This window comes from Podarcis bocagei (genome assembly GCF_964188305.1).
Source record: "Podarcis bocagei genome assembly, chromosome: W".
NCBI lineage: Eukaryota > Metazoa > Chordata > Lepidosauria > Squamata > Lacertidae > Podarcis > Podarcis bocagei.
This window is the reverse complement of record NC_138131.1, coordinates 33,174,821-33,202,518: the sequence shown is the minus strand read 5'-3', so window position 1 is coordinate 33,202,518 and position 27,698 is coordinate 33,174,821. Positions and strand designations below refer to the sequence as shown.

The 27,698-nt window shown below is 47.8% G+C and overlaps 1 protein-coding gene across 1 annotated transcript in view; it reads left to right on the top strand.

The window, feature by feature from the left end:
- Positions 1-1,709: 1,709 nt before the first annotated feature.
- Positions 1,710-27,698, top strand: part of LOC308577903 (uncharacterized protein) — a 238,824-nt gene continuing 212,835 nt past the window's right edge. Inside the window, exon 1 of the mRNA XM_081178275.1 lies at positions 1,710-2,620. Coding sequence (XP_081034401.1) covers positions 1,862-2,620 — 759 coding nt within the window. The 5' untranslated portion in view covers positions 1,710-1,861. The remainder of the gene's footprint in view (positions 2,621-27,698) is intronic.

Below are 27,698 nucleotides of genomic sequence, written 5' to 3'. Positions count from 1 at the left end.
AATGTTTAGGTGGAATCTTCTTTCTTGTAGTTTGGATCCATTGCTCCGTGTCCGCTTCTCTGGAGCAGCAGAAAACAACCTTTCTCCCTCCTCTATGTGACATCCTTTTATATATTTGAACATGGCTATCATATCACCCCTTAACCTCCTCTTCTCCAGGCTAAACATGCCCAGCTCCCTTAGCCGTTCCTCATAAGGCATCGTTTCCAGGCCTTTAACCATTTTGGTTGCCCTCCTCTGGACACGTTCCAGTTTGTCAGTGTCCTTCTTGAACTGTGGTGCCCAGAACTGGACACAGTACTCCAGGTGAGGTCTGACCAGAGCAGAATACAGTGGCACTATTACTTCCCTTGATCTAGATGCTATACTCCTATTGATGCAGCCCAGAATTGCATTGGCTTTTTTAGCTGCCGCGTCACACTGTTGGCTCATGTCAAGTTTGTGGTCAACCAAAACTCCTAGATCCTTTTCACATGTACTGCTCTCAAGCCAGGTGTCACCCATCTTGTATTTGTGCCTCTCATTTTTTTTTTGCCCAAGTGCAGTACTTTACATTTCTCCCTGTTAAAATTCATCTTGTTTGTTTTTGCCCAGTTCTCTAATCTGTCAAGGTCGTTTTGAAGTGTGGTCCTGTCCTCTGGGGTGTTAGCCACCCCTCCCAGTTTGGTGTCATCTGCAAATTTGATCAGGATGCCCTTGATTCCATCATCCAAGTCGTTGATAAAGATGTTGAATAAGACCGGGCCCAAGACAGAACCCTGTGGCACCCCACTAGTCACTCTTCTCCAGGATGAAGAGGAACCATTGATGAGCACCCTTTGGGTTCGGTCAGTCAGCCAGTTACAAATCCACTGAGTGGTAGCATAGTCAAGACCGCATTTTACCAGCTTCTTTACAAGAATATCATGGGGCACCTTGTCAAATGCCTTGCTGAAATCAAGATAGGCTACATCCACTGCGTTCCCTTCATCTACCAGGCTTGTAATTCTGTCAAAAAACGAGATCAGGTTAGTCTGACATGACTTATTTTTCAGAAATCCATGCTGACTATTGGTGTAGTAAAGTTAGTGTTTGTTTAGAAGCTATTCCTTGGTCAAGCAACGAGAGTGAGGCCTTGTGGGTAGCCAACAAGCCACAAGGACCATTGGAAATAAGTTCTGTCCCTTTAACCTCAGACTAACAGACACCCAGGGTGTGAAAGGTTTATTATGGGAAAGGAAACCCCTGAATTAATGGAAGGTTTGACACCCAGGTCCGAAGTTATGTGCATTCCCTCAGTGATGTTATCTGGCCTTGATTGCCTGGGAATGTGTATCTGCATAAACTCCACGGAAGGGAGGAACCCCTTTGATTTATTCCTTGTGTTATGTACTGAGTTGAATAGGATCCAAACTGCAGCAGTCTGATTGGTCCTAGAACAATAGGATCCAAATTACAGCAGTCTGATTGGTCCTAGAACAATAGGATTCAGAATGCAGCAGTCTGATTGGTCCAAGAACAATGCAGCAGTATGATTGGTTGGCAGGAACCACCCAATCATGCTCCAGATATAAGTGAATCCACAACCTGATTGGCTTACAGTAGAATTCCAGAATTAACCAATCATGTGCAGCCCATTGTGTAAATAATGTATATAAAGCAGATACCTTGAGGGGACATTCATTCATTCATTCCTCCTCACCACTATGAGCCGAATAAAGAGCATGAAATCACTTTGCGACTCTGAGTATATTTCACTGGCGACGAAGGTGGGATCCCGCTGAGCTGACTGCCACACACAGCACCGCAGCACCGCCACCTGCCGCACCGCTGCCTCGCACCGTGTATCCAGGCTTCAGCTCCGGGACACAAGGAACTCAGAATGGCAACCGACAGCAGCTTCTCGCCGTTCAACCCAGCATCTGGAGACTGGGAAGCGTACGCCTCCCGTATCACCTTCCTCCTAGAAGCCAAAGGGGTCACCGATGAAGAAGACGCCAAGAAGAGGGCGATATTCTTCAGCGTCTGCGGAGAGGAGACGTTTGAAGTCGCCCGGGCTCTCCTTGCACCTGAAGACGTCACTACTGTTCCATACAAAACAATAATGGAACAGCTGAAGGGGCACTTTTCGCCGCAGCCCTCAGTGGTGGCTCGTCGAAATGCCTTCTATGCAAAGCGGCAAGCCCCTGGGGAAACCATAACTGGGTTTGTGACCTCTCTCCGCCAAGCCGCCCGGTTCTGCAACTTCTCAGAGCTGGAGAACATGCTTCGTGACCGCCTCGTCGGTGGCCTGAAGGATGAGAAGCTGCAACGACGCCTCTACGCTAAGAAGGACCTAACGTTCCAGGTCGCTCTGGAGGAGGCCCTGGCAACGGAAGCTGCCGAGAGGTCGACGCAAGAGGCACGGCCGAGCCTGCCATCCCAACCAGGGGTCCACCACGAAGACCTCACCGACGACTCAGGATCCGACAGGGAGGAGGTGCACCGAGTACAGCAGCGCACTCAAGCAGCGCACAGACCACAGCTGCCTCGACAAGAAGGAGGGAACTGCGCAAGCTGTGGGGAAAGTCACGAGAGGAGGACCTGCCGTTTCCGCAACGCAGAGTGCAGGCAGTGCAGAAAATTGGGACACATCGCCCGGGTGTGTCGAGCTCGGCCCACCGAACGCCAGGCATCAGATGACCAATCCAAGAGCCCCAGGTCCCGGGGCCCAACGCACCAAGGCAACTCGACGGAGCTCACGGACTGCCAGGTATACCAGTTGCCCCAACCCAACGTAGAGAAAATTTATGTAGAGGTACAGATAGAGGGGGCCCCATGCCGCATGGAGCTTGACACAGGTTCAACTCTATCCATAATCTCAGCAAGGACCTTAAGGAAACTGTGTCCTACTGGGGGTCCCAAACTCAGGCCGGCCCCATTCACCCTACGGGACTTCCAGAAACGTAAGGTCCCTACAATGGGGGTGGGGACCTTCAGGGTGCAATACCGAGGGCGGACTCGGCAACTGGACTTGCTTGTGGTCAAGGGCCCCTACATTAGCTTACTGGGATTGGCATGGTTTGGACCACTGGGGCTAGCTGTCACCGGGGTGAACCACACTAGCTTACAAGTGGACGTGGACGCCATATGCAAGGAATTTCCAGGGGTTTTCGACGGGAAATTGGGACAGTATACGGGCCCCCCCATTGCGCTACAGCTTGACCCCGCAGTACGACCGGTCAGGCTCAAGGCCCGCCGAGTCCCGTTCGCCCTGAAACCCCGTATAGACGAGGAATTGGACCGGCTTGTGGAGCAAGGAGTGCTGGAGCCGGTGCCTAATGCCCCCTGGGAAACCCCAATCGTCACACCCGTCAAGCCTAATGGTTCGGTCCGCATCTGCGCAGACTACAAATGTACCATAAACAAGGCCCTCACGGCCCATGCATACCCAGTGCCAGTGGTCAGCCATGTCCTTGCCACCCTGGCTGGGTCGAAAATTTTTGGCAAACTGGACTTGGCCCAAGCATATCAACAGCTGCCAGTAGATGAAGCCACAGCAGAGGCACAGACAATTGTGACGCACAGAGGAGCGTTCAGGGTAAAGCGGCTGCAATTCGGTGTCAGCGTGGCACCAGGCATATTCCAGAATCTAATGGACTCGCTCCTTAAAGGGATTCCTGGCGTCACCCCCTTCTTCGATGATGTGTTGATTGCCGGGCCCACACCAGAGGAGTTTGAGGACCGCCTCCGCACCGTTCTGCACCGTTTCCAGACGGCGGGTCTCAAGGTGAAGCGGGAAAAATGTCTACTAGGAGTGCCTCAGGTGGACTTTCTGGGATTTATGGTGGACGCAGAAGGGGTCCACCCGACTGGGGACAAGGTACGGGCCATTTGTGATGCCCCAGCGCCCAAGAGCAAGACTGAACTTCAGGCCTTCTTGGGACTATTGAACTTTTACCATTCCTTCCTTCCCCACAAGGCGGCGGTAGCGGAGCCCCTACACAGACTCCTGGACAAGCGGGCCCCTTGGGTGTGGGGCCAGCGCCAGGAGGCTGCATTCCAGGCAGTCAAGGACTTGCTTGTCTCAAACTCGGTCTTGGCACACTTCGACGAGAGGCTGCCGGTGGTGCTAGCATGCGACGCCTCACCCTATGGCATTGGCGCTGTCCTGGGGCACCAAATCCCGGATGGAAGAGAGGTACCGGTGGCGTACTTTTCCCAGACACTCAACGCAACCGAGCGGAACTACTCGCAAATCGACAAGGAGGGGCTGGCAATTGTGAAGGGAGTAAAAAAATTCCATGATTTCTTGTACGGGCGGCCCTTCACCGTGGTGACTGACCACAAGCCGTTGCTTGGCTTGTTTGCCCCTGAAAAGCAGACCCCCCAAGTGCTGTCCCCTCGCGTCCTCAGATGGTCAATTTTCCTTGCCAGCTACCAGTATGCACTGATTCACCGACCTGGGAAGGCGATGGGCCATGCGGACGCCCTCAGCAGGCTACCACTACCGGAAACAGGCCCTGACCCAGCACCTGCACAAGAGGTTATGAGCCTGGAGCTGCTTCCCGACCGCCCCATTCAGGCACAAGAAGTTGCACACCATTCCAAGAAAGATAGGGTCATCTCCCGGGTCCTGGACTGGGTGTGGAGGGGATGGCCCAGCAGCAGCCCCGGGCCAGAATTCGCCGGCTACACAACCCGCAAACATGAACTGTCGGCCCACAAGGGGTGCCTGTTATGGGGAAGCAGAGTCGTTGTTCCCCAGCCCCTCCGCAAAAGGGTCCTCACAGCCCTACATGAGACACATCCAGGAGTAGTAAGAATGAAGGCCCTTGCCAGGAGTTATGTGTGGTGGCCAGGGATCGATGGAGAGATAGAGGCCTGGGTCAAACACTGCCAGGCCTGCCAAGAATCCCGCCCAGATCCCCCAAGGGCCCCAGTCCAGTCCTGGGAGTCCGCCCGAGCACCATGGTCACGCCTGCATGTGGACTTCGCTGGCCCCTTTCAGGGGAAAACATTCTTCATAGTGGTGGACTCCTACACCAAATGGCTGGAAGTCGCACTGGTACCGTCCACTTCCACATCCGCAGCCATCCGGGTACTACGCAGGCTGTTTGCAACCCACGGGCTCCCTGACACTCTCGTCTCAGACAACGGGACTGCATTTACGTCAGGAGAATTCCAAACCTTCACAGCGCAGAACGCCATTCGCCACATCCGTTCGGCGCCATTCCACCCTGCCACCAATGGCCAAGCAGAACGCATGGTGCGGACCACCAAGGACACCCTTCGCCGCATGACGCAAGGGGATTGGGAGTACCGCCTTGCCACATTCCTCCTAGCACAGCACAGCACCCCCAGCTCAACGACTGGCCGGAGCCCCGCTGAACTACTAATGGGTCGGCGCCTTGCAATCAGTTTGGACCGCCTTCACCCCGATAGAGCTCAGGATGAGGTAGTGGTGGGGGAAGGCAGGAACCCCCGGACCTTCAAGGCCCAGGACCCAGTGTACGCAAAGAATTTTGGGGCAGGCCCAGCATGGGTACCCGCCACAGTCACCAGGGTCACTGGCCCCGTGTCGTACGAGGTGCTAACGGATGGGGGGCAATGCTGGCGCCGCCACTGCGACCAGATACGGCGACGATTCCCGGGAGAAAACCAGGAGGAGGAAAGGTCAGAGGAGTCCCAAGGGAACAGAGGGGCAGTGAGGCCCATAGAGCAGGAGGGGCCAGCAGGACAGGCAGAATCAGTAAATACAGAGAGGACCCGCGAGGCCGAAAGGACACCGGAACCAGAACCACGACTGAGCGAGCCGGTTGCGCCAGACCAAACAGGCCCATCACAGCCAGCATCCTTGGAACACGAGCCAGAACCTGAACCCCGGACCAGGGAACACCACTTATTTTTCAGAAATCCATGCTGACTATTGGTGATCACAGCATTCCTTTCTAGGTGCTCACAGACTGTTTGCTTAATGATCTGCTCCAGAATCTTCCCTGCTATTGATGTCAGACTGACTGGGCGGTAATTATTTGGGTCCTCTCTTTTCCCCTTTTTGAAAATAGGGACAACATTTGCCCTCCTCCAGTCTGCCGGGACTTCGCCTGTTCTCCAGGAATTCTCAAAGATGACTGCCAGTGGTTCTGAGATCACATCTGCCAGTTCTTTTAATACTCTTGGATGCAGTTCATCTGGCCCTGGAGATTTGAATACATCTAAACTAGCCAAATATTCTTGTACTATCTCCTTAGTTATTCTGGGCTGTGTTTCCTTTGCTGAATCATTTGCTCCAAATTCTTCAGGTCGGGCATTGTTTTCTTTATCGGAGAAGACTGAGGCAAAGAAGGCATTGAGGAGTTCAGCCCTTTCTGTGTCCCCTGTTTGCATTTCACCATCTTCTCCTCTGAGTGACCCCACTGTTTCTTTGTTCTTCCTTTTGCTACAAACATACCCATAAAAGCCTTTTTTGTTGCTTTTAACCTCTCTAGCAAGCCTGAGTTCATTCTGTGCTTTAGCTTTTCTGACTTTGTGTCTACACGTGCTGGCTATTTGTTTGAATTTCTCTTTGGTGGTTTCCCCCCTTTTCCATTTTTTGTACACATCCTTTTTTAATCTTAACTCAGTTAAAAGTTCTTTAGATAGCCACCCTGGCTTCTTTAGGCACCTTCCATGTTTCCCTCTCATTGGTATTGCCTGACGTTGTGCTTTTACTATCTCCCTCTTAACAAACTCGAAGCCATCATGAACTCCCTTTCCTTTTAGTATTACTGTCCATGGGATCTCACCCAGCACTTCCCTAAGTTTTATGAAGTCGGCTTTCTTAAAGTCAAGAAATTGAGCCCTAGTATGCTTGGCTGCTCCTTTCCGCTGTATAGTAAACTTCAGAAGAGCATGATCACTCGCGCCTAATGATCCTTCCACTTCTACCCCACTAACCAGGTCATCAACATTGATTAGGACCAGATCTAAAATGGCGGTTCCTCTTGTTGCTTCTCCCACTTTCTGGACAATGAAGTTGTCTGCAAGGCTAGTGAGGAATCTGTTTGACCTTATGCTCTTGGCTGAGTTTGACATCCAACAAATATCTGGGTAATTGAAGTCCCCCATCACTACTATCTCCCTTCCTTTTGCATGCTTGGCCATCTGTTCGAGGAAGGCATCATCTATGTCCTCCGTTTGGCTTGGGGATCTATAGTAAACTCCCACAATGAGGTCACTGTTATTCTTCTCTCCCTTGATTTTGACCAAAATGCTCTCAATTTGGCTTTGAGGTTCTAAATCTTGGATCTCTTCACAGGTATACACATCACTGAGATATAACGCCACTCCTCCTCCTTTCTTGTCTGGTCTGTTTCTCTGAAATAGATTGTATCCCTCCATTATTACATTCCAATCGTGGGACTTATCCTGCCAGGTTTCAGTGATGCCTATTATGTCATATTTATTTTGCTGTACCAAGAGCTCAAGCTCATCTTGTTTATTTCCCATGCTTTGCGCATTAGTGTACAGACATTGAAGTCCATTAATCATTCCCCCGTGACTCTTATTTAAGGATTTTTTCCTCACACCACTAGGTCTGCGTGCTGTTTGCTCCATTTGGTCTATGACATTTGGATGATCATCTTCATCAATTGATAGACTCCTACCTTCAGGAGCACTGTCTCTCCCCCCCCCCCATATTAGTCAGTTTAAAGCCCTCCTGATGAGGTTTCTGAGATTTTTGGCAAAAACATTCTTCCCAACCGTTGTGAGGTGCAGCCCATCGCTTGCCAGAAGTACATCTTCAAGAAACTGCAGTCCGTGATCTAAGAATCCAAACCGTACCTGTTTACACCATTTGCGAAGCCAGCTGTTCACTTCCACTATTTTCCCCTCTCTCCCTGGGCCACATCGTTCAACTGGGAGGACAGATGAGATGACAATTCGTGCATTTAATTGCTTCAATTTCCTGCCCAGTCGTACCTCGGAAGTCAAACGGAATCCGTTCTGGAAGTCCGTTCGTCTTCCAAAATGTTTGGGAACCAAGGCGTGGCTTCCAATCGGAAGCCTCGTAGGCCGCGTTGGATGTTTGGGTTCCAAATAACGTTCGCAAACTAGAACACTCACTTCCGGGCTTGCAGCTTTTGGGAGCCAAAACGTTCGACTTGCAAGGCGTTTGGGATCCAAGGTACGACTGTAGATTTATTAGATTGCCACATATTAAACAACTGAATCAAGCAAGAGGAACAAACCACAAGGACACATTTGGCGGAGAACAGTGAAACTTTATTGCATTTACAAACACACTGGGAAATCAAAGGCAAGCCCCAAAAGCTTGCACCAATTTATGGATTGTACTCTTTTTATTTACTGTTTGCTATATATAAAAAAACATCTGCTACTACTTTAAGTGAATGGATAGGACCACATTAGGGTGTCTCAAGAATATGGTGGATAAAATGCTAATGATTTGTGTTGCTGTACTGTAAAGGATGGGGGACGGGATCCAACACATTTTTATATGAACAAGTTTATGCCTAAACATTAATTGTACCCTTTCATTATCTGCTTTTCAAAATCAATCTAGGGTTTCCCACTTTACTCATTTTTTGATACGGCCTTTAAAAAGAAATCCTGGAACACCTCCCCGATTTCCTTGTTATACTGTAAATTTGTAAATAGCTACTGCAATCGATTTTAGCTCATTGAAACAAGTATCATGTTATATATATTATATATGTTTTCCATTTTAAAAAACTTTGTGTCAAGCTAAAAACCCTGTGCATCAAAACCGTGGTCAGTTTAACAAGTGACTGTCCTTGAAGGATATCAAATTGCACGGTAGGCGGGTTCCATTCAAGCTGCTGCAGGTGCAGAAGTCTGCTTCAGAAGCTGCCATTTGGGATCATCTGGGAAGTGCTAATAATCAGAACAGGGTGGTTGAGGAAGTAAATCACATGGTACTTGAAAAAGAGAGGTCAATAGTGCAGTATTTAGCAACACTATCTAAATCAGCAATAGGGGCAAACAAAGGTATCTAAGGTAGAGCATGGAATACTTACAGACCCAGTTCAGATGTCAAGTGAAACCATGGTTTAGTATGCTGGGAATGAGCCAAAGCAAGCCTTGGGCTCACACATTCCCCCCCTCCTCCCTCTACACAAGCGGTGAAGAGTTTGGAAACTACATCCTCGTTAGGCTTAACCACAGCTTGTTGCCTCACCCAAATCTGATGAACTATGCTTATTGTTAACCCTGGTTGATTGGTTTGATAAGCCATCTTTAAACCATGGCTCATCCAGCTAGCTTGTTTAAACTCTTAATCTCAGGGTCGTGGGTTGGAGCCTCACACGGGGCAAAAATAATAATCCTGCATTGCTGGGGGTTAGGCAAAATGACACTTGTGGTCCCTTCCAACTCTATAATAACTCTATAACTTTATAACGTTAACCACAGCTGAGAGTCTGGGGTCGTGTGCTAAACCAGCCTTCGCCAATCTGATTTCCTCCAGATGTTGCTGAATTCTTATGTCCCATCAACCACATGATAGTCAGGGATGATGGGAGAATCATCATCATCATCATAATTTATTATACCCCGCCCGCCCGCCCAGCCAGGTCTCCCCAGCCACTCTGGACGGCTTCCAACAGGAGCGTAAAAATACATTAAAATATCAGTCATTAAAAAACTTATCTAAACATCAGATAGTTGTTTATTCCTTTGACATCTGATGGGAGGGCGTTCCACAGGACGGGAGCCACTACCGAGAAGGCCCTCTGCCTGGTTCCCTGTAACTTGGCATCTCGCAGTGAGGGAACCGCCAAAAGGCCTTTGGCGCTGGACCTCAGTGTCTGGGCAGAACGATGGGGGTGGAGACTCTTCTTCAGGTCTACTGGACCGAGGCCGTTTAGGCGGCTTTCAAGGTCAGCACCAACACTTTGAATTGTGCTCGGAAATGGACTGGGAGCCAATGTAGGTCTTTCAAGTTCTGTGGTCTGGGCGGCCGCTCCCAGTCACCAGTCTAGCTGCCGCATTCTGGATAAGTTGTAGTGCAGGACCTCTGAAAGGGCATCTGGTTCTCCATCCCTGTTATATACACTGCAGTAACAGCTTGTACATGAGGCTGATTGTGGATGTAACTGTGATATCAAAGGGAACAAGACAGATGCTTCTAATTGACTTTACCCATTTTCAGTGGTTGATGTTCTTATGACTGCGACGGTCAGTCCTTCTGCATTTAAGTCAGATCATGCTGATGCTCCAGTGTCACCGTCTGTTTCAGAAGCTGCCACTTGGGGTCCTCAGGGAAGTGCTTCTTAATAAACAGAGCGGGGTGAGTAAGGAAGTAAAACTCATCGTACCTGCAAAAGGAGAAGGCGCAATAGTCTAGTATTTCATAATAATGCCTAAATCAGCACCAGGGCCAGACAGGCAAACAGAGTGGTGATCCAGAGCAGCTGGAGGGCATCTGGTTGAGGAAGCTGCTGTGTTGCAACAATCCAGCCTCCAGAATCCCCAGATTTTACACATGTAGCCCGGAATAAGCACAACACTCCAGAACTGTTCAAAGAGGATGAATAGATGGTATCTATCCCTGCCATCAGGACACTCCATGCCCCTGGCATAATAATAATAATAATAATAATAATAATAATAATAATAATAATAATGATGATGATGATGATGATGATGATGAAATATTACTTATACCCCCGCCCATCTGGCCGGGCCTCCACAGCCACTCTGCACAGAATAACACTTCAAACATGAAAAACTTCCCTAAACAGGGCTGCCTTCAGATGTCTTCTAAAAGTCAGATTGTTATTGTATTTCCTTGACATCTGATGGGAGGGCGTTCCACAGGGCGGGCGCCACTACTGAGAAGGCCTGGTTCCCTGTAACCTCACTTCTCACAGTGAGGGAACTGCCAGAAGGCCCCCAGAGCTGGACCTCAGGCTGAAGGATGGGGGTGGAGACACTCCTTCAGGTATACTGGGCCGAGGCCATTTAGGGCTTTAGAGGTCAGCACCAACACTTTGAATTGTGCTTGGAAATGTACTGGGAGCCAATGTAGGTCTTTCAGGGCCGGTGTTATATGGTCTCGGCGGCCGCTCCCAGTCACCAACCTAGCTGCAGCATTCTTATTGCACTTGCTTACATTAATCAGCCCTGCGACCATCAAATTGCAAACTCTGACAAGTGGTCCAAGCAAAACAAAACCACCTGAAAGCAAATGAAGTTAACTGTGAGAGCCAGTGTGGTGTAGTGGTTAAGAGCGGTGGACTTGTAATCTGGGGAACCGGGTTCGCTTCCCTGCTCCTCCACCTGCAGCTGCTGGGTGACCTTGGGCTAGTCACACTTCTCTGAAGTCTCTCAGCCCCACTCACCTCACAGAGTGTTTGTTGTGGGGGAGGAAGGGAAAGGAGATTGTTGGCCGCTTTGAGACTCCTTAGGGTAGTGAGAAAGCGGGATATCAAATCCAAACTCTTCTTCTTCTGCTATCCCCTCAGTGTGTCCCACGCTCTGCCTGGTCTGCCTAACAGCGTACCTGAAAGTGAACTTGCTAAAAGCAGTATTCACAGAGCCACTTCCCCAGGTGCAGTCTAAGAGATGCCACCTTCCATCAATGCGGACAGCATTCCAGGCATGGTCGCTCTTCCCCTTTACGCTGCAGCTGCCTATCAAATACTGGCACTGTATCCCTGCAATGCTGAGAGGGGAAGGAAGGTATTCAGGAACAGTGTTGCTACCAAGAGGACAAGTGGTTGCTTTCACCGCTTTGATAGGCTGGATTGGCCGTCCTTCATTTTGCTGGATCAGAGAAAACAGCAATCAGGTTCTCCACAGATTCTCATTTGCTCCAATTTGGCAGGAAAACACAAGTTTTCCTGGGATGAAACAACAACAACAACATTTGGACACGGACCTGGAAAGCCAGGACCTGTGCCTATAAAGCACAGAGCAAAGGTAAGTATGGATGAGGAACTAAGCCACACAGGGAAGAGACCCATTAAATTCAAGTAATTTTTAAGTCTATGGATTCCAGTGGATCTACTCAATTCAATGCAGCCCTATATATGCAAGTTTGCTTCAGGATCATTCACAGTGTGGGCATTCCTCCACTTACATGGTGGGTCATGTTCCGGAACCCCATGCACATAAGCAAAAATTGTGTAAGTAGGGTAAAGGTAAAGGACCCCTGAAAGTTAAGTCCAGTCACAGACAACTCTGGGGTGGCGGCACTCATCTCACTTTACAGGCCGAGGGAGCCGGCGTTTGTCCGCAGACAGTTTTTCCGGGTCATGTGGCCAGCCTGACAAAGCCGCCTCTGGCGCAACAGAACACCGAAACCAGAGCAGTGCACGGAAACACCGTTTACCTTCCCGCCCAAGCGGTACCTATTTATCTACTTGCACTTCTTGGCATGTTTTCGAACTGCTAGGTTGGCAGGAGCTGGGACCGAGCAACGGGAGCTCACCCCGTCGTGGGGATTTGAACCGCCGACCTTCTGATCGGCAAGCCCAAGAGGCTCAGTAGTTTAGACCACAGCGCCACCCGTGTCCCTGTGTAAGTAGGGAGCACACACTAAAAAAAGCTCATTTTTTCCTGCTCTCCAGCTCTCTCTCCCCACAACACTCTTTTCAACTAGAGTTGAAGCTCTGGAGCTGGCTGGAGGACCTGTGGAAAAGCAACAGCAGCTGCCATGCTGTGACGTGTGTCAGCTACTAGGTGGGGAGGCTGAGCAGCCTAAACAAAGCCCCGCTGTGCCTCCGTTCTCTTTGGGGCTTCCTCCACTCCCACTGAAGTCCTCTTTGGGTTCTGGGGAGGGTCTCCTCATGAGCCATGAGGACTCTCCAGCTCTCTCCCGCCATTTTCTGCTTAGAATCTATTGATTTACTTATTTCCGAGGGCTGTCACGTGCGAGTTGATCACGCCTAAGCATGGAGATAGCTGCCTAGGGCAAGGGGTGGGGAACCTGTGGCTCTCCAGATCTCCTATCGCTACAGCCAAGTAACAAAGCCACTTCTGGGCCTGCCCCAGGAGGTGGGGTTGCGGGCATCACGCCCTTCCCCACGTGAGCGGGGGCTGGTCTCAGCCCCCGCGAGAGCAGGGGAATCCCGTCCGGCCACGCCTCCCGGCCAGTCAATCGGCTGGCTGGAGGGGGCGTGGCTTGCCCTATTTAGGGCCGGAGCGGAGGGGGCTCGCCCTCTCTTCTCCGGCTAGCCCCACATTTTCCCACCCTCCCTTTAGTTGGGCTTTAGGTAGGTCTGACTTTGCTATGGGCTTCGGCCTGTCGCCACAAGGGGCATGGTAGGAATTTTTCCCAATTGGCAATTTCCAGCCTTTTGGTTTTTCGCCTACCTCGTAGCAACTCGTCACAACTCTTCGGCATTGGCGGTAGGTATTGGTAAGAAGGGGTTAAGAGGATGTGGGGGGGGGAGGAACGCCATCACCTCCCCCCAGTGAACGAAGGGTGGTCCGTTAAAGGACTCCGGGGGGCGTGGCCCTGTCCGAAGCCTATGGAGGTGTGGGCCAAAGGCACGCCCCAGAGCGGTGACCCGGGGGAGCTCCTAGTCGACGTGCCTCGGCGGGAGACTCCCCCGATCAGTGTTAACCCTTCACCGTGTCTCCAGCAAATGGGCTGGAGCCGGATAGTCGTTAGGACCAATGCCTAAGCCAATGCCTCTCATTCCTGAATTCAATAAAGTTGTGGCCTAATTCGCCCAATTAACCTTAATTATGGTGTCTCGTGTGTTTATTTATCTTGGTGGGGGGGCGGGAACTCGCCACGCAACCACTTGCCATGATGGCCGGAGCCAACAGAAGTTACCTGCACATTTCTTGAAAGAGTCGAGCATATCCACCGCAAATAGCCTTTCCTGACTGAAGGACATCAGCTGGTTTAAATGACACCTTGTCCAGGTTATAGCAGCCTTCCACATCATATTCTGTAGAAATAAAGACAATGAGCACCCATTCTGATTTGCTTGTGGGGTGGCAACACTTTGCAACACTTTCCATCGTGTTTCTCGATATCTTTCCTGGTTGCCAAAATCTGATTGGGGGGTGGGGTGGCTTGTCTTGCAAGAGCTCCAAATGAACTTTTGATTGCACAACATGAATTTGCCCATATGTGATTGAATCGCACCTCGAAAGAGAAAGTCTGGAAGCACTTGTAAATCTGCTTTGTGTAGACACAGGGTCTTGTTGCCAAATAAAAATGCACACTGGTGCAAGGGTTAGGAGTCGGGAGACACCTCCTCTCCGCCCGTGCTGCGACCTTTACTTTATTTTGACAAGGTAATAAGAATAAATAAATAAGAATAAAAATGTGCACCCCACCAGTGAGACCATACCATTGTAACTATCCAACCTCCCAAAATTTCAACACCTCTAGCGATGGTTTGACCCCTTTCCGTTGTAACAGTACAAATTCTGCAGACACCCTCCATATCTCCTCAAAATCATTCCTCCTGCATATTCCCCGTCTTACCTTAATGGCACATGTTCATTTATCATTAATAGCTATATCTCCCACACCTCTTCATACCATTTTTGCATTTTATATTCTGCTTGCCCCTTCCACTTGCTAGCTATCATAATTCGTACAGCTTTCAATAAATTTGTGAGCGAGTCCTTCATAGCCTGCAAACCTTCCACCCCATCGTAAATTGATAATAATGCTACCGCGGCACTTTCAGTGAGCTTTAACCCAGTGATTTCTGTTATCAGTGAGCACCTCCTGATCCCTTCTGAGATTCATGGCTGAACAGAGATCCCAGTCAAGCTCTGTGTGAGCCAAACACCAAATCACTGATCCACACAGGTTACAATCCAGAATCCTTTGTGCAAATGGAGCTGACATGACTGGCTATGAAATGGTGAAAATGCCCGAGACAGCTGCAAAGAAGCCATGCTCGGAGTAGGCCCACTAAATTTAATGTCCATGAGTTACTTACATCCTTTGATTTCAGCCGGTCTACTCTGAATATAACTTGCTTTGATATGACCTTACGTATCCATCTTCCTTGGCTGGCAATCACTGGACTGGGTGTCTGCTAAAGAACTCTGCTACAGAGCTGGATTCATGGGCGCAGGGCAGTGACAAAGGCTGATCTTTTAATACCGGAAGTTGTCAGAGGCAAGGGGACTCAAGTATGCAGAAAGGTGGTACCCCCACCTACCTATATGGTGGCAGATCCACATCCAAATGGCTCGCACTTTCTCCAGGTCACTGTGGGCTTTTTGGAGCAAGACACTCACCAGGTTTTTCACGCTATTCCTGGCATTCACCTGTTTCACAGAAGGTAAATAGACTTGGAAGCAGTTAATATGGACGAGGGGGTACCAGTTCCTTTCTTCTACCTAAGTCCACTTGTTTAAAGAAATTTTAGGGTGCAATCCTGCTTGCACTTACAAGAGTGTCTGAATTCACTGGGATTGCACAGTTAGTCGATTAAGTGTATGTGTTTTACTTGATTGATCAAAGAATTTATTATACTTGCCAAAAATGTACCCTTGGGGGGAAGTTGTTCTGAAGGGAGACGCATGATTAACCTTTCCTTTTTCCAGGGTTCACAGGCATGTTATTTCTACAATCTTCACGCCCCCGCAGGCGATGTGCCACGCCCCCGGGACACACGCCAGCCACGCCCCTGCCTGCTCTCTGCCCCTGGTGCCAGAGCATGCAGCTTCGCCACTGCCCATTGCACCTTTGGGTGGGTGGAAGTACAACTGGGGGGCATTCTGGGGGGCAGGGAGGGACCAAGGCAACCCTGGATCCTGAGCCGGCCCTACTGTTGTCACTTGACAGCACTGGGGGAAACCCAGGGCTGATTACTGCACCAGTATATTAATTTTATGCCAGTTTAATTCTGGTGAGCCCCCCCAGAGATTCCTGGGAGTTGTGGTTTGGCAAGGGCACTGAGAATTTTCTGTTAATGACTGCTAGCCTTGTTCACAGAAGTATAGTACTCGGAGTTCCCCGAGGAGAGGAAATAACTACCAAATCAATTTCAGTGTGTAGTATAAATACGATCGAAAGTGAATTGTGAAAGAGAGAGGAGTCGTTCAAACCCTTTCATATTGCCTATGATTGCTAGCTCTCCTCCAAATTGACTTTGGAGCTATCTCCTGAATTTTTAAAGCAAAGCAATGCTGCAAAATAACTAAATATGGGTGTATATACATGCATTTAATTCACGCACGCACGCACAGAGAGAGAAAGAGAATCCTGTGGTTTGTTAAGGGTTCTAGGATTTGTAGCTCTGTGAGGGGAAAACTACAGCTCCCATAGTTCTTTTGGGGAGTTGGTGTTCTTTAAAGCATGGTGTGTGCAGCGCATGTGAATAGGTGCTCCACCATGTTAGTTTTCTGGAAAACAGGAGCAGGGTCTTGTGACTCATGATGTTCCCAGTTCGGACCTTCCATCTGAACAGAAGTAATTGCCTCCTATCAGGAGAGGACACTTGAAAGCACTCTCAAATTCCAAATGCACCTTAAAAACCTCAGCATCCTAGCAAATTCCTTGCTGCATATATCACAATAAGAGACAGCATACCTTCTGTGCATAGGCATCCAGTTCCTTAAACTTTGCCAAGTCTATTTGTATTGATTTCTGATTGGATTTATCCCATGGATAATCTAGGAACAAAAATGGAAAAGTCATTCTTGAAACAGTGGGGAAAGGGAGGGGGAGCAAAGGATGACCTATGATGTGATTTAAAGGGTTGGAATACAGGGAACCAATAGGGAATAGAGATAGGGAGCCTTTTCTGCTTCTCCCCAAGGGAAATACAGCAGCAGGGAGTAGACCAACGTTGCTCTGCTTAAAAGGACACAGACAGAAGGAAGGAGAGGGAGAATGCTGAACCAGGTAGGATTTTGATCTGATCTTGCAAGACCATTTTGAGTACAGTACACAAGGCGTATGGCATGGTTTGCACTTCCCACTGGAAGAGCTGGTACCTCCTTAGAGAAGCCCTCTTCGCACCAAACATCTGGCTTTGATAGGAATCCCTTAACCCCGGCTGCAAATTTCACTGCATCCGCCTGCAATATGCATTCAACAGAACGCCAACTGCCAGCTCATTTCAGGAACTATAATGGTAGCATAACAAGAACACAAACAGGGCTGCTTGAGGTGAGGGAGAAAATGTACCCACCCACCCACATGCCACATATTGAAGCTCCAGCCTTAGAGGAAAAAAATATAGTGCAGCTTTTCCCCCCAGCCAGAACTCACTGGAACTGAGTTCTGGCACCTCTCAGGTTGGTGCCATTGCCATTGTAAAAGAACAAGGGAAGCGTTCGTGGTGAGTTCTGGCACCTCTTTTTCTAGAAAAATAACACTGAGCGCAGTTAATTTTTACCATTCAAGCCTTGTTCCCAGGATATCCCAAGAGGTGGGTGCAGAGATGTAGCTGGGGGGGGGGAGGGGGGCACTGGGCGCCACACCACAGGGGGCAGCACTTCCCGCGGGGCCAGAAGCGCGCCCGAGCCACGCATCTCTCCTGGGAGTGACGTGGTGGCTTGGGCCCCTGAGGGGCTAGCTACGCCACTGGGTGGTTGAGTGACGGGCTCATAAAATGATTTCCTAAGATACGCAGCACTACTAAGTAGTATTAATATATACAGCAGGTGTAGGGGATCTTTGGCCCTCCAGATGCTGGGGAACTACAGCTCCCATAATCCCTGGCCATGCTTGCTGGGACTAACAGGTGTTGTCACCCAACAACATCTGGAGGGCCAAAGGTTCCCTGCAGCTGACACAGAGGATCCAGATCAATAGCCATACATAAGCTTCTATTTACCATACAGATCTTCTTCCTGAGGCAGCATTGATGCTTGTACTCCTCCCATCTTGAAAGCCTACTTGAAAGGCGCTCCTTGGAGGAACAGTTAAGTGCTTCGAGCCAGGAATGAAATGCCCAACTGGAGGGATGAGGGAAGAGCATGGCTTGATCTGGGTTTATCAAACCCTTGCTTGGAGACCTTGGCATTAGGAGACGAGTAGCAGGAAGAGCATCCATGAAGTCAAAACAAAGGGGGAAAGCATAAGCTGTTTGAGCAAACCAGTGCTGGTGTGTGCCAAAGTTCCCTGCGTGGGGAAGCGCAGATACAGAAGGTGTCCCCATTGCTCATTTCCTCTCCCCTCCTGTGGTTTCCAGCAACTGGTATTCAGAAGCATTTCTGCCTCCAGCTGTGAAGGCAGAGCATAGCCATCAATGCTAGTAGCCATTGATAGCCCTCTCCTCCAAGGACGTGTCTAATGCTCTTTTAAAGCCATCGATGTTTCGAGGCCTTCACTGTCTCTTGTGGGAACAAGTTCCATAGTTTAACTATGTGCTCCATGAAAAAGAATATATATTTAGTAATTAGATGCTTTTTTTAGGTTAGCTATCAGGCGCATCAGCCTTGTGAGAATTTCTATTTCGCTGCCAGGCCCCCACCCTATTTCTTGAAGCATCTAGATAGAAGCTTGTGCCAGCTTCCTCAGGTTGGCTCTCTCCAGCTAGGCTGAATAGGTGGGAAACTTTTGGACTCCGTGTGCCAGATCCTTATTGGGATCTGTATCTTGGGTCAAAATCCCTTTCACTACCAACAAAGAGGCATCAGGCCTAAAAGGGAGGATGGAAAGAGCCTAATATCACTACAGTCTTGGAGAGTCTCCCCCTTTTAGGACTGCAGTGAGATCAGGCTTAAAGGAAGGAGGGGAAGCCTTTGGGAGCCCCCACCTCTCTCTTGGAGAGCTCAGCAAGCTTGGGCTTCACAGGGAAGGGAAGAAACCTCTCCCTCCTTTTTTAGTGCTCAGAAGGATCTGAAGGGATGGGCAATTCTACTTAGTACTGAGTATTGGCTCGCCAAAGAGCTCTCTGCCAGGAGTGCCATGGCTCAGCCCAACTGAATGGGATGTTCTGCGCTGATATGAAGGGGGAGCCATCCTGCTTAGCAATGGGTCCCTGGTTTCTGCATTTCTTCAGAGGATCCTGACAACTATTCAGCCTAGCTGGAGAGACCTGAGGAAGCTGGCACAAGCTTCTATCTAGATGCTTCAAGAAATAGGGTGGGGGCCTGGCAGCGAAATAGAAATTCTCACAAGGCTGATGCGCCTGATAGCTAACCTAAAAAAAGCATCTAATTACTAAATATATATTCTTTTTCATGGAGCACATAGTTAAACTATGGAACTTGTTCCCACAAGAGACAGTGAAGGCCTCGAAACATCGATGGCTTTAAAAGAGCATTAGACACGTCCTTGGAGGAGAGGGCTATCAATGGCTACTAGCATTGATGGCTATGCTCTGCCTTCACAGCTGGAGGCAGAAATGCTTCTGAATACCAGTTGCTGGAAACCACAGGAGGGGAGAGGAAATGAGCAATGGGGACACCTTCTGTATCTGCGCTTCCCCACGCAGGGAACTTTGGCACACACCAGCACTGGTTTGCTCAAACAGCTTATGCTTTCCCCCTTTGTTTTGACTTCATGGATGCTCTTCCTGCTACTCGTCTCCTAATGCCAAGGTCTCCAAGCAAGGGTTTGATAAACCCAGATCAAGCCATGCTCTTCCCTCATCCCTCCAGTTGGGCATTTCATTCCTGGCTCGAAGCACTTAACTGTTCCTCCAAGGAGCGCCTTTCAAGTAGGCTTTCAAGATGGGAGGAGTACAAGCATCAATGCTGCCTCAGGAAGAAGATCTGTATGGTAAATAGAAGCTTATGTATGGCTATTGATCTGGATCCTCTGTGTCAGCTGCAGGGAACCTTTGGCCCTCCAGATGTTGTTGGGTGACAACACCTGTTAGTCCCAGCAAGCATGGCCAGGGATTATGGGAGCTGTAGTTCCCCAGCATCTGGAGGGCCAAAGATCCCCTACACCTGCTGTATATATTAATACTACTTAGTAGTGCTGCGTATCTTAGGAAATCATTTTATGAGCCCGTCACTCAACCACCCAGTGGCGTAGCTAGCCCCTCAGGGGCCCAAGCCACCACGTCACTCCCAGGAGAGATGCGTGGCTCGGGCGCGCTTCTGGCCCCGCGGGAAGTGCTGCCCCCTGTGGTGTGGCGCCCAGTGCCCCCCTCCCCCCCCCCCAGCTACATCTCTGCACCCACCTCTTGGGATATCCTGGGAACAAGGCTTGAATGGTAAAAATTAACTGCGCTCAGTGTTATTTTTCTAGAAAAAGAGGTGCCAGAACTCACCACGAACGCTTCCCTTGTTCTTTTACAATGGCAATGGCACCAACCTGAGAGGTGCCAGAACTCAGTTCCAGTGAGTTCTGGCTGGGGGGAAAAGCTGCACTATATTTTTTTCCTCTAAGGCTGGAGCTTCAATATGTGGCATGTGGGTGGGTGGGTACATTTTCTCCCTCACCTCAAGCAGCCCTGTTTGTGTTCTTGTTATGCTACCATTATAGTTCCTGAAATGAGCTGGCAGTTGGCGTTCTGTTGAATGCATATTGCAGGCGGATGCAGTGAAATTTGCAGCCGGGGTTAAGGGATTCCTATCAAAGCCAGATGTTTGGTGCGAAGAGGGCTTCTCTAAGGAGGTACCAGCTCTTCCAGTGGGAAGTGCAAACCATGCCATACGCCTTGTGTACTGTACTCAAAATGGTCTTGCAAGATCAGATCAAAATCCTACCTGGTTCAGCATTCTCCCTCTCCTTCCTTCTGTCTGTGTCCTTTTAAGCAGAGCAACGTTGGTCTACTCCCTGCTGCTGTATTTCCCTTGGGGAGAAGCAGAAAAGGCTCCCTATCTCTATTCCCTATTGGTTCCCTGTATTCCAACCCTTTAAATCACATCATAGGTCATCCTTTGCTCCCCCTCCCTTTCCCCACTGTTTCAAGAATGACTTTTCCATTTTTGTTCCTAGATTATCCATGGGATAAATCCAATCAGAAATCAATACAAATAGACTTGGCAAAGTTTAAGGAACTGGATGCCTATGCACAGAAGGTATGCTGTCTCTTATTGTGATATATGCAGCAAGGAATTTGCTAGGATGCTGAGGTTTTTAAGGTGCATTTGGAATTTGAGAGTGCTTTCAAGTGTCCTCTCCTGATAGGAGGCAATTACTTCTGTTCAGATGGAAGGTCCGAACTGGGAACATCATGAGTCACAAGACCCTGCTCCTGTTTTCCAGAAAACTAACATGGTGGAGCACCTATTCACATGCGCTGCACACACCATGCTTTAAAGAACACCAACTCCCCAAAAGAACTATGGGAGCTGTAGTTTTCCCCTCACAGAGCTACAAATCCTAGAACCCTTAACAAACCACAGGATTCTCTTTCTCTCTCTGTGCGTGCGTGAATTAAATGCATGTATATACACCCATATTTAGTTATTTTGCAGCATTGCTTTGCTTTAAAAATTCAGGAGATAGCTCCAAAGTCAATTTGGAGGAGAGCTAGCAATCATAGGCAATATGAAAGGGTTTGAACGACTCCTCTCTCTTTCACAATTCACTTTCGATCGTATTTATACTACACACTGAAATTGATTTGGTAGTTATTTCCTCTCCTCGGGGAACTCCGAGTACTATACTTCTGTGAACAAGGCTAGCAGTCATTAACAGAAAATTCTCAGTGCCCTTGCCAAACCACAACTCCCAGGAATCTCTGGGGGGGCTCACCAGAATTAAACTGGCATAAAATTAATATACTGGTGCAGTAATCAGCCCTGGGTTTCCCCCAGTGCTGTCAAGTGACAACAGTAGGGCCGGCTCAGGATCCAGGGTTGCCTTGGTCCCTCCCTGCCCCCCAGAATGCCCCCCAGTTGTACTTCCACCCACCCAAAGGTGCAATGGGCAGTGGCGAAGCTGCATGCTCTGGCACCAGGGGCAGAGAGCAGGCAGGCGTCTGTCCCAGGGGCGTGGCACATCGCCTGCGGGGGCGTGAAGATTGTAGAAATAACATGCCTGTGAACCCTGGAAAAAGGAAAGGTTAATCATGTGTCTCCCTTCAGAACAACTTCCCCCCCAAGGGTACATTTTTGGCAAGTATAATAAATTCTTTGATCAATCAAGTAAAACACATACACTTAATCGACTAACTGTGCAATCCCAGTGAATTCAGCAAGAGACACTCTTGTAAGTGCACGCAGGATTGCACCCTAAAATTTCTTTAAACAAATGGACTTAGGTAGAAGAAAGGAACTGGTACCCCCTCGTCCATATTAACTGCTTCCAAGTCTATTTACCTTCTGTGAAACAGGTGAATGCCAGGAATAGCGTGAAAAACCTGGTGAGTGTCTTGCTCCAAAAAGCCCACAGTGACCTGGAGAAAGTGCGAGCCATTTGGATGTGGATCTGCCACCATATAGGTAGGTGGGGGTACCACCTTTCTGCATACTTGAGTCCCCTTGCCTCTGACAACTTCCAGTATTAAAAGATCAGCCTTTGTCACTGCCCTGCGCCCATGAATCCAGCTCTGTAGCAGAGTTCTTTAGCAGACACCCAGTCCAGTGATTGCCAGCCAAGGAAGATGGATACGTAAGGTCATATCAAAGCAAGTTATATTCAGAGTAGACCGGCTGAAATCAAAAGATGTAAGTAAAGACTCTCCTCCCTGAAAGAGAGGGGAGTGGTTGTGGGCGGGAGCCTGAACACCGCTCCTAGCAGGGGGCGTTGCCCCCTGCCTCCAGCTCACCTGGCTGGCACTCACGCCCCCCCCCCCCGGTGGCCGCCCAACCAGGTGCCATGGGGGGGCGTGTCCAGCAGCCTTTATGCTGCAGTGCCAGCCTCTCCCCAGCCTCATTTCTCTTCGTCGTCCTGTGCGAGTCAGGAGGATACTCTCTCTTCAGTGTTCCTGCACCACGTGGAGCTAACTTGGAAGAGGACTTCTGAGAAAGGGAAGCCTGTAAACCCCCCTTTGCTTTCACCTTACCTTTACTTTAATTCCACCTTTAATTCCCTCTTTACTTTTCTCCAAATACCTCCTAATTGTTCCTAATTTCAACTCTGATCCCGAAGCCTTTACTCTGTGTATGGGTGTGATGTGCTTCTCCGACTTTAAATCTATGAGTGCTTACTATTTCTGTTTGATTTGCTGGTGCATTTTAAAACTGCATAGATTTGCTGGTGCATTTTAAAAACTGCCGTATTGCTGTGAATTCCTGTGAGGGCTTTTCCAGCAGTTTATTATTATTTCAACTCCCCCCCTCCCCCTTCGCTAGCTGGCTTTGTGTCCTTCTCTAGCAGGCTCTGTGTTTTGGCTTGGAGCCCTTCCTCCCCCTCTCCCCACGTGTTGCCTTCTCCCTTTGGTGTTGCTCCCCCACGCCTCTGCGATTTCAGGGGGCGGCAGCTCCATTTAAAAACTTCTTTCAGACGACTGCATTGCCCCAATTTTGCTATTGTCCCATCTTGCTGCTTATTGCTTTACCTTAAACCCTTCCTGGTGCTCCGAGCTCCCTCACTCCTAACCCCCCCCCCCTGGTTTAAAAACGGATAGTATTTCTGGGTCGGCCTGGTGTTTCTTTCCCGCTGTTGCCCCATAGTAATAAAAGCTATCGCTGGGTGTTTCTTTATCCCCTTTAGTTTTAAAACTTTTCCTGTGCACCGGACTTGCAATCCCCCCCCCCCCTGCTTGGTTTAAGAGTGTGCAGCTATACTGCAGCTGCATCCCCAGGGTAATTCTGTTCAGCTTACTCCAAAGTCTTTGTTAGTTGAACGTGCTATCCAAAGAACTACTTAGTTGAACGCGATTTTATTTGCCTGGCAGTTATCGTTATATTAGCTGCTTTCAGCATTTGTTTTACTTGGGAGACGCAGTCACACCCCCACTTCCCTTCCCCTCACATTGTCCTTTGATCACCGGCCAGGGTTGCTTTGTTTTCCCTTAAGCACCGAATAGCTGGGCAATTAACAGCCTCCTGGTATTACAGAAGGCAGCTTATGCTTTAGCTGCAGAACCAGTTCTCGTTTGTTGTTCTAGTAACACCTTTACTGCCACTCCCTTGCGGGCTGCTTTACCTGCAGTCGTCTCCGCCCATTGCTCACAGCAATTGAGTCACCTCAATATAATTGCTGATAGTATTAGCAGTTCTTGAAATTCAGTTTGCCAGATATATTGCAGGTTAATTGAAGCAGGCCCCCTGAGGGAGGCAGGTTCCTTACTATCTAATATCTAGTGGTCAGCGGTGGTCTCAATTTGCTAATTAATATCTGCAACATGTTATTTACATCTAATTTAAAATATCAATCAGGTAATTTGATCAATCCATCGTTTTGCACCAACATATTCAGTAATTGATTAGAGACTAATTTAAGAGGCTTGAGATTTTACTAACTGGGGATTACATTAATTTTATATTATTTTAACTGATTTGAGATGCTTGAATAAAATCTGAATTTGACCAGTTTATTGGACACAATAGGGTGCTAATTAACCAGTAGCAATAGCTAGTGTAAATTGATAGCGGCTTTATAGTAACTTTAATTACATTGTAATAATTTATTGAGAATTAGTGAATCAATGATTAGCAATATATTTACTGATTAAATAAATAAATAAATAAATAAATAAATAAATAAAATAATAATAATGTAAAATAATAATAATAATAATTAACAAAATAAATAAAAAAAATTAATAATAATAACTACCAGGCAGGATACATTGTCGCTTAAAGACAGGCAGTTCGTGGTACATTGTTGATTCAGGTACCTGGCGGATGGCCAATCAAGGATACATTGTCTTGGGCAGCATTTTCCTTCTGCTGGGGCCTCCAGCATAACCTTATGTTTTTCAAATTGTTAGTTAAAGGGACATTTCCATTTGATTGCAGTGTGGGGGCCGCCCATTGTTCCATCCCTATATGCTTGTGTGTTATTTAGCTGTGTCTATCTGCCTGGCCCTTTGCTTGGTGGCAAATAAATAAATTTATAGGCAAATACAAACCAAACAGTCAAGTGAAGAATAATTATTTCATATCATCATTAGTTATGGTGGACAATTAATAGCATCATCAATTAATTCTACTTACAGTGGTAATTATTTGAACAAATAATACTGGAATAGATTGTAATAAATAACAATAACAATAAATAATAGAATAATGACAACAACAACAAATAAATAAATAAATAAAAATGAATAGATAAATAATAGAATAAAATACTACTAATAATAAATAAAATAAGTGGATGCAATTTATTTATTTATTTATTTGAAAAATTATTATAATAAATAAATAAATAATGATAAATATACATTAATAATAATAAAAGAGAATAAGTGGAATGATGTCACATACCAAGATTAAATTGATTAATTAATTAAACAAATCCATAGATAAATATATAAATAAACAAATAACATAAAAATAAATAAATAAAATAAAATTCATTAGTAATAAATAATTTACATATATTTCGGAACCCTCAGTTGGTTAGAGCGTGGTGACAATAACGCCAAGGTTGCAGGTTTGATCCCTGTATGGAACAATTATATATTCCTGCTTTGCAAGGGGTTGGACTAAATGACCCTCGGGGTCCCACGCAATTCTAGAGAGCCTGGATAGCTCAACTGGTTAGAGCATGGGGCCGATAATGCTAAGGTTGCTGGTTTGATCCCCGTATGGGAGCCCGGTATATTCTGCATTGCAGGGGATTGAATGAGATATTATAATATGAAGTAGGAAGCATCTTATTTTTAAGAAAAATTAAAAAAAAGAATAAACAATAATAATAATAAATATTAATATATATAGAGAGAGTAATAAATAACACACGCAAGCACATACTAATGGGATAAACAATTAAACATTTAACTGAATGCTTGAGAATCATTGGTTATTTTAAGTAAAGCAATCATTAGTTAGTATATTTGTTTCAGAATCAATAACACGTCCCTGTACAACCGCTTGTAAGCGGTGGCACGTGTTTGTGGCAGTAGCTTTAGCATGTTATCCTTGGCGCCTAAGAGGAAGCGCTCTGCAACGGAATCAACTCACACCTCAGGCTGCATGGGTGCCAATAGCCGTAATTCATCGGGGGTACCACATGGATGGGATAATAACCCCAAACATATTTCACACTGCCTAAATGCATTTAGATCGTTCATTGATGATTATGAGCAGCGTTTTTTCCGATCAATCCCCTATAATGAATAATTATTTCATATCATCGTCAGTTACGGTAGACAATTGATAGTATCAGTAATTAATTCTACTTACAGTGGTAAGTGATTGAACAAATGATACTGGACTAGATTTTAATAAATAACAACAATAATAAATAAAAATAACAATAAATAGATAAATAAATAACAGATAAATAATAATAGAATGATAACAACAACAATAAGGGGGTATAGCTCAGTGGTAGAGCATTTGACTGCACATCAAGAGGTCCCTGGTTCATATCCGGGTGCCCCCCCCCACCAGCTCCCTCCTCTCCGCATTCTTTGATTGAATTCTTTGATCGGGCACTAAGACTTATCCGGAATTTTGGTTACGAGGCACTCTTGACAAAATGTGACATAGTCAGCCTTCTGTCTATTGCCAGTTCATCCCAATGACTCTCATTTGCTGGGATTCAAATTTCAAGGGAAATATTACATTGTCAAGGCTTTGCCGATTGGTTGTTCTGCAGCTGGCTCGGCCTTTGAGACATTTAGCACTTGTTGGGACTGGGCCTTGCGCTACAGAACCAACTCACCTGGGGCGACACGTTACCTCAGTGACTTTCTACTCATTGGGAAACCCAATACTGGCGAATGTGCCTCCCTTCTGGAGGCCTTCTCAGCTTTGGCCCAGGAGCTGGGAGTTCCCCTCACAGCAGATAAGGCGGACCCTCAACGCATCTTACTTGCCTGGGCATAGAGCTTGACACAGCAGCTCAATCCGCCCGCCTGCCAGTGGGGAAAATAGTTGCCCTTAACGAAACTATTCGTCAAACCCTTCCCGAAATAATAATAATAATAATAATAATAATAATAATAATAATAATAATAATAATAATAATAATTAATAATAAAGTCGCTTTTAGACAGGTCCAGTCCTTGCTAGATCATTTCAACTTCGCATGTAGAGTAGTTTCACCAGGCCGCCCATTTCGCTCCCGCTTAGCCAGGTTGTAAGCGGGCCTCAAGCATCCGCACCACAATGCGCGTGCCCGCCGAGCCAGGCTGTCAGTGGTCTTAGACACCCGCACAACAGGGTCCGCCTCCCCAGGTCAAGGCAGATCTGGAGGTGTGGACGACTTGTCTGGAGATCTACAATGGGTATCTCTATGGCAGGATGTCTTGAATCTGTCATCAGACTTCCAGGTCCAATTGGACGCGGCTGGGTCCTTAGGCTTTGGCTTGTACTTCAAGGGGCGCTGGTGTGCACTACGATGGACGACGGCATGGCAAGGTCAGGCCATCACGTGGGATCTCACCTCTCTTGAGTTCTTTCCAATAGTGGTGGCCGCTCACATCTGGACGGAAGATTTCCGAGATCTCCGCGTGTGCTTCAGGACCGACAACCTGGCGGTCATGAACATTCTAGCCAGGCAGTCATCTCGGTCTGAGAGGATCTCCTCCCTTCTGCGGGCGTTCGTCCTCCGGTGCCTTGAGTACAACATAAGATTTTCAGCCAAATTCGTACCCTGAGCCAATAATGACATTGCCGATGCCTTGTCTCGATTTCAGATACCTCGCTTCCGGTTGCTTGCACCTAGAGCACAACTGTTGCCCAAACACTTTCCGGAGCACCTGTGGAATGTGGGAGACACAAAGTGATACAGGGAGTATTGGCATCCGTGGCACCCT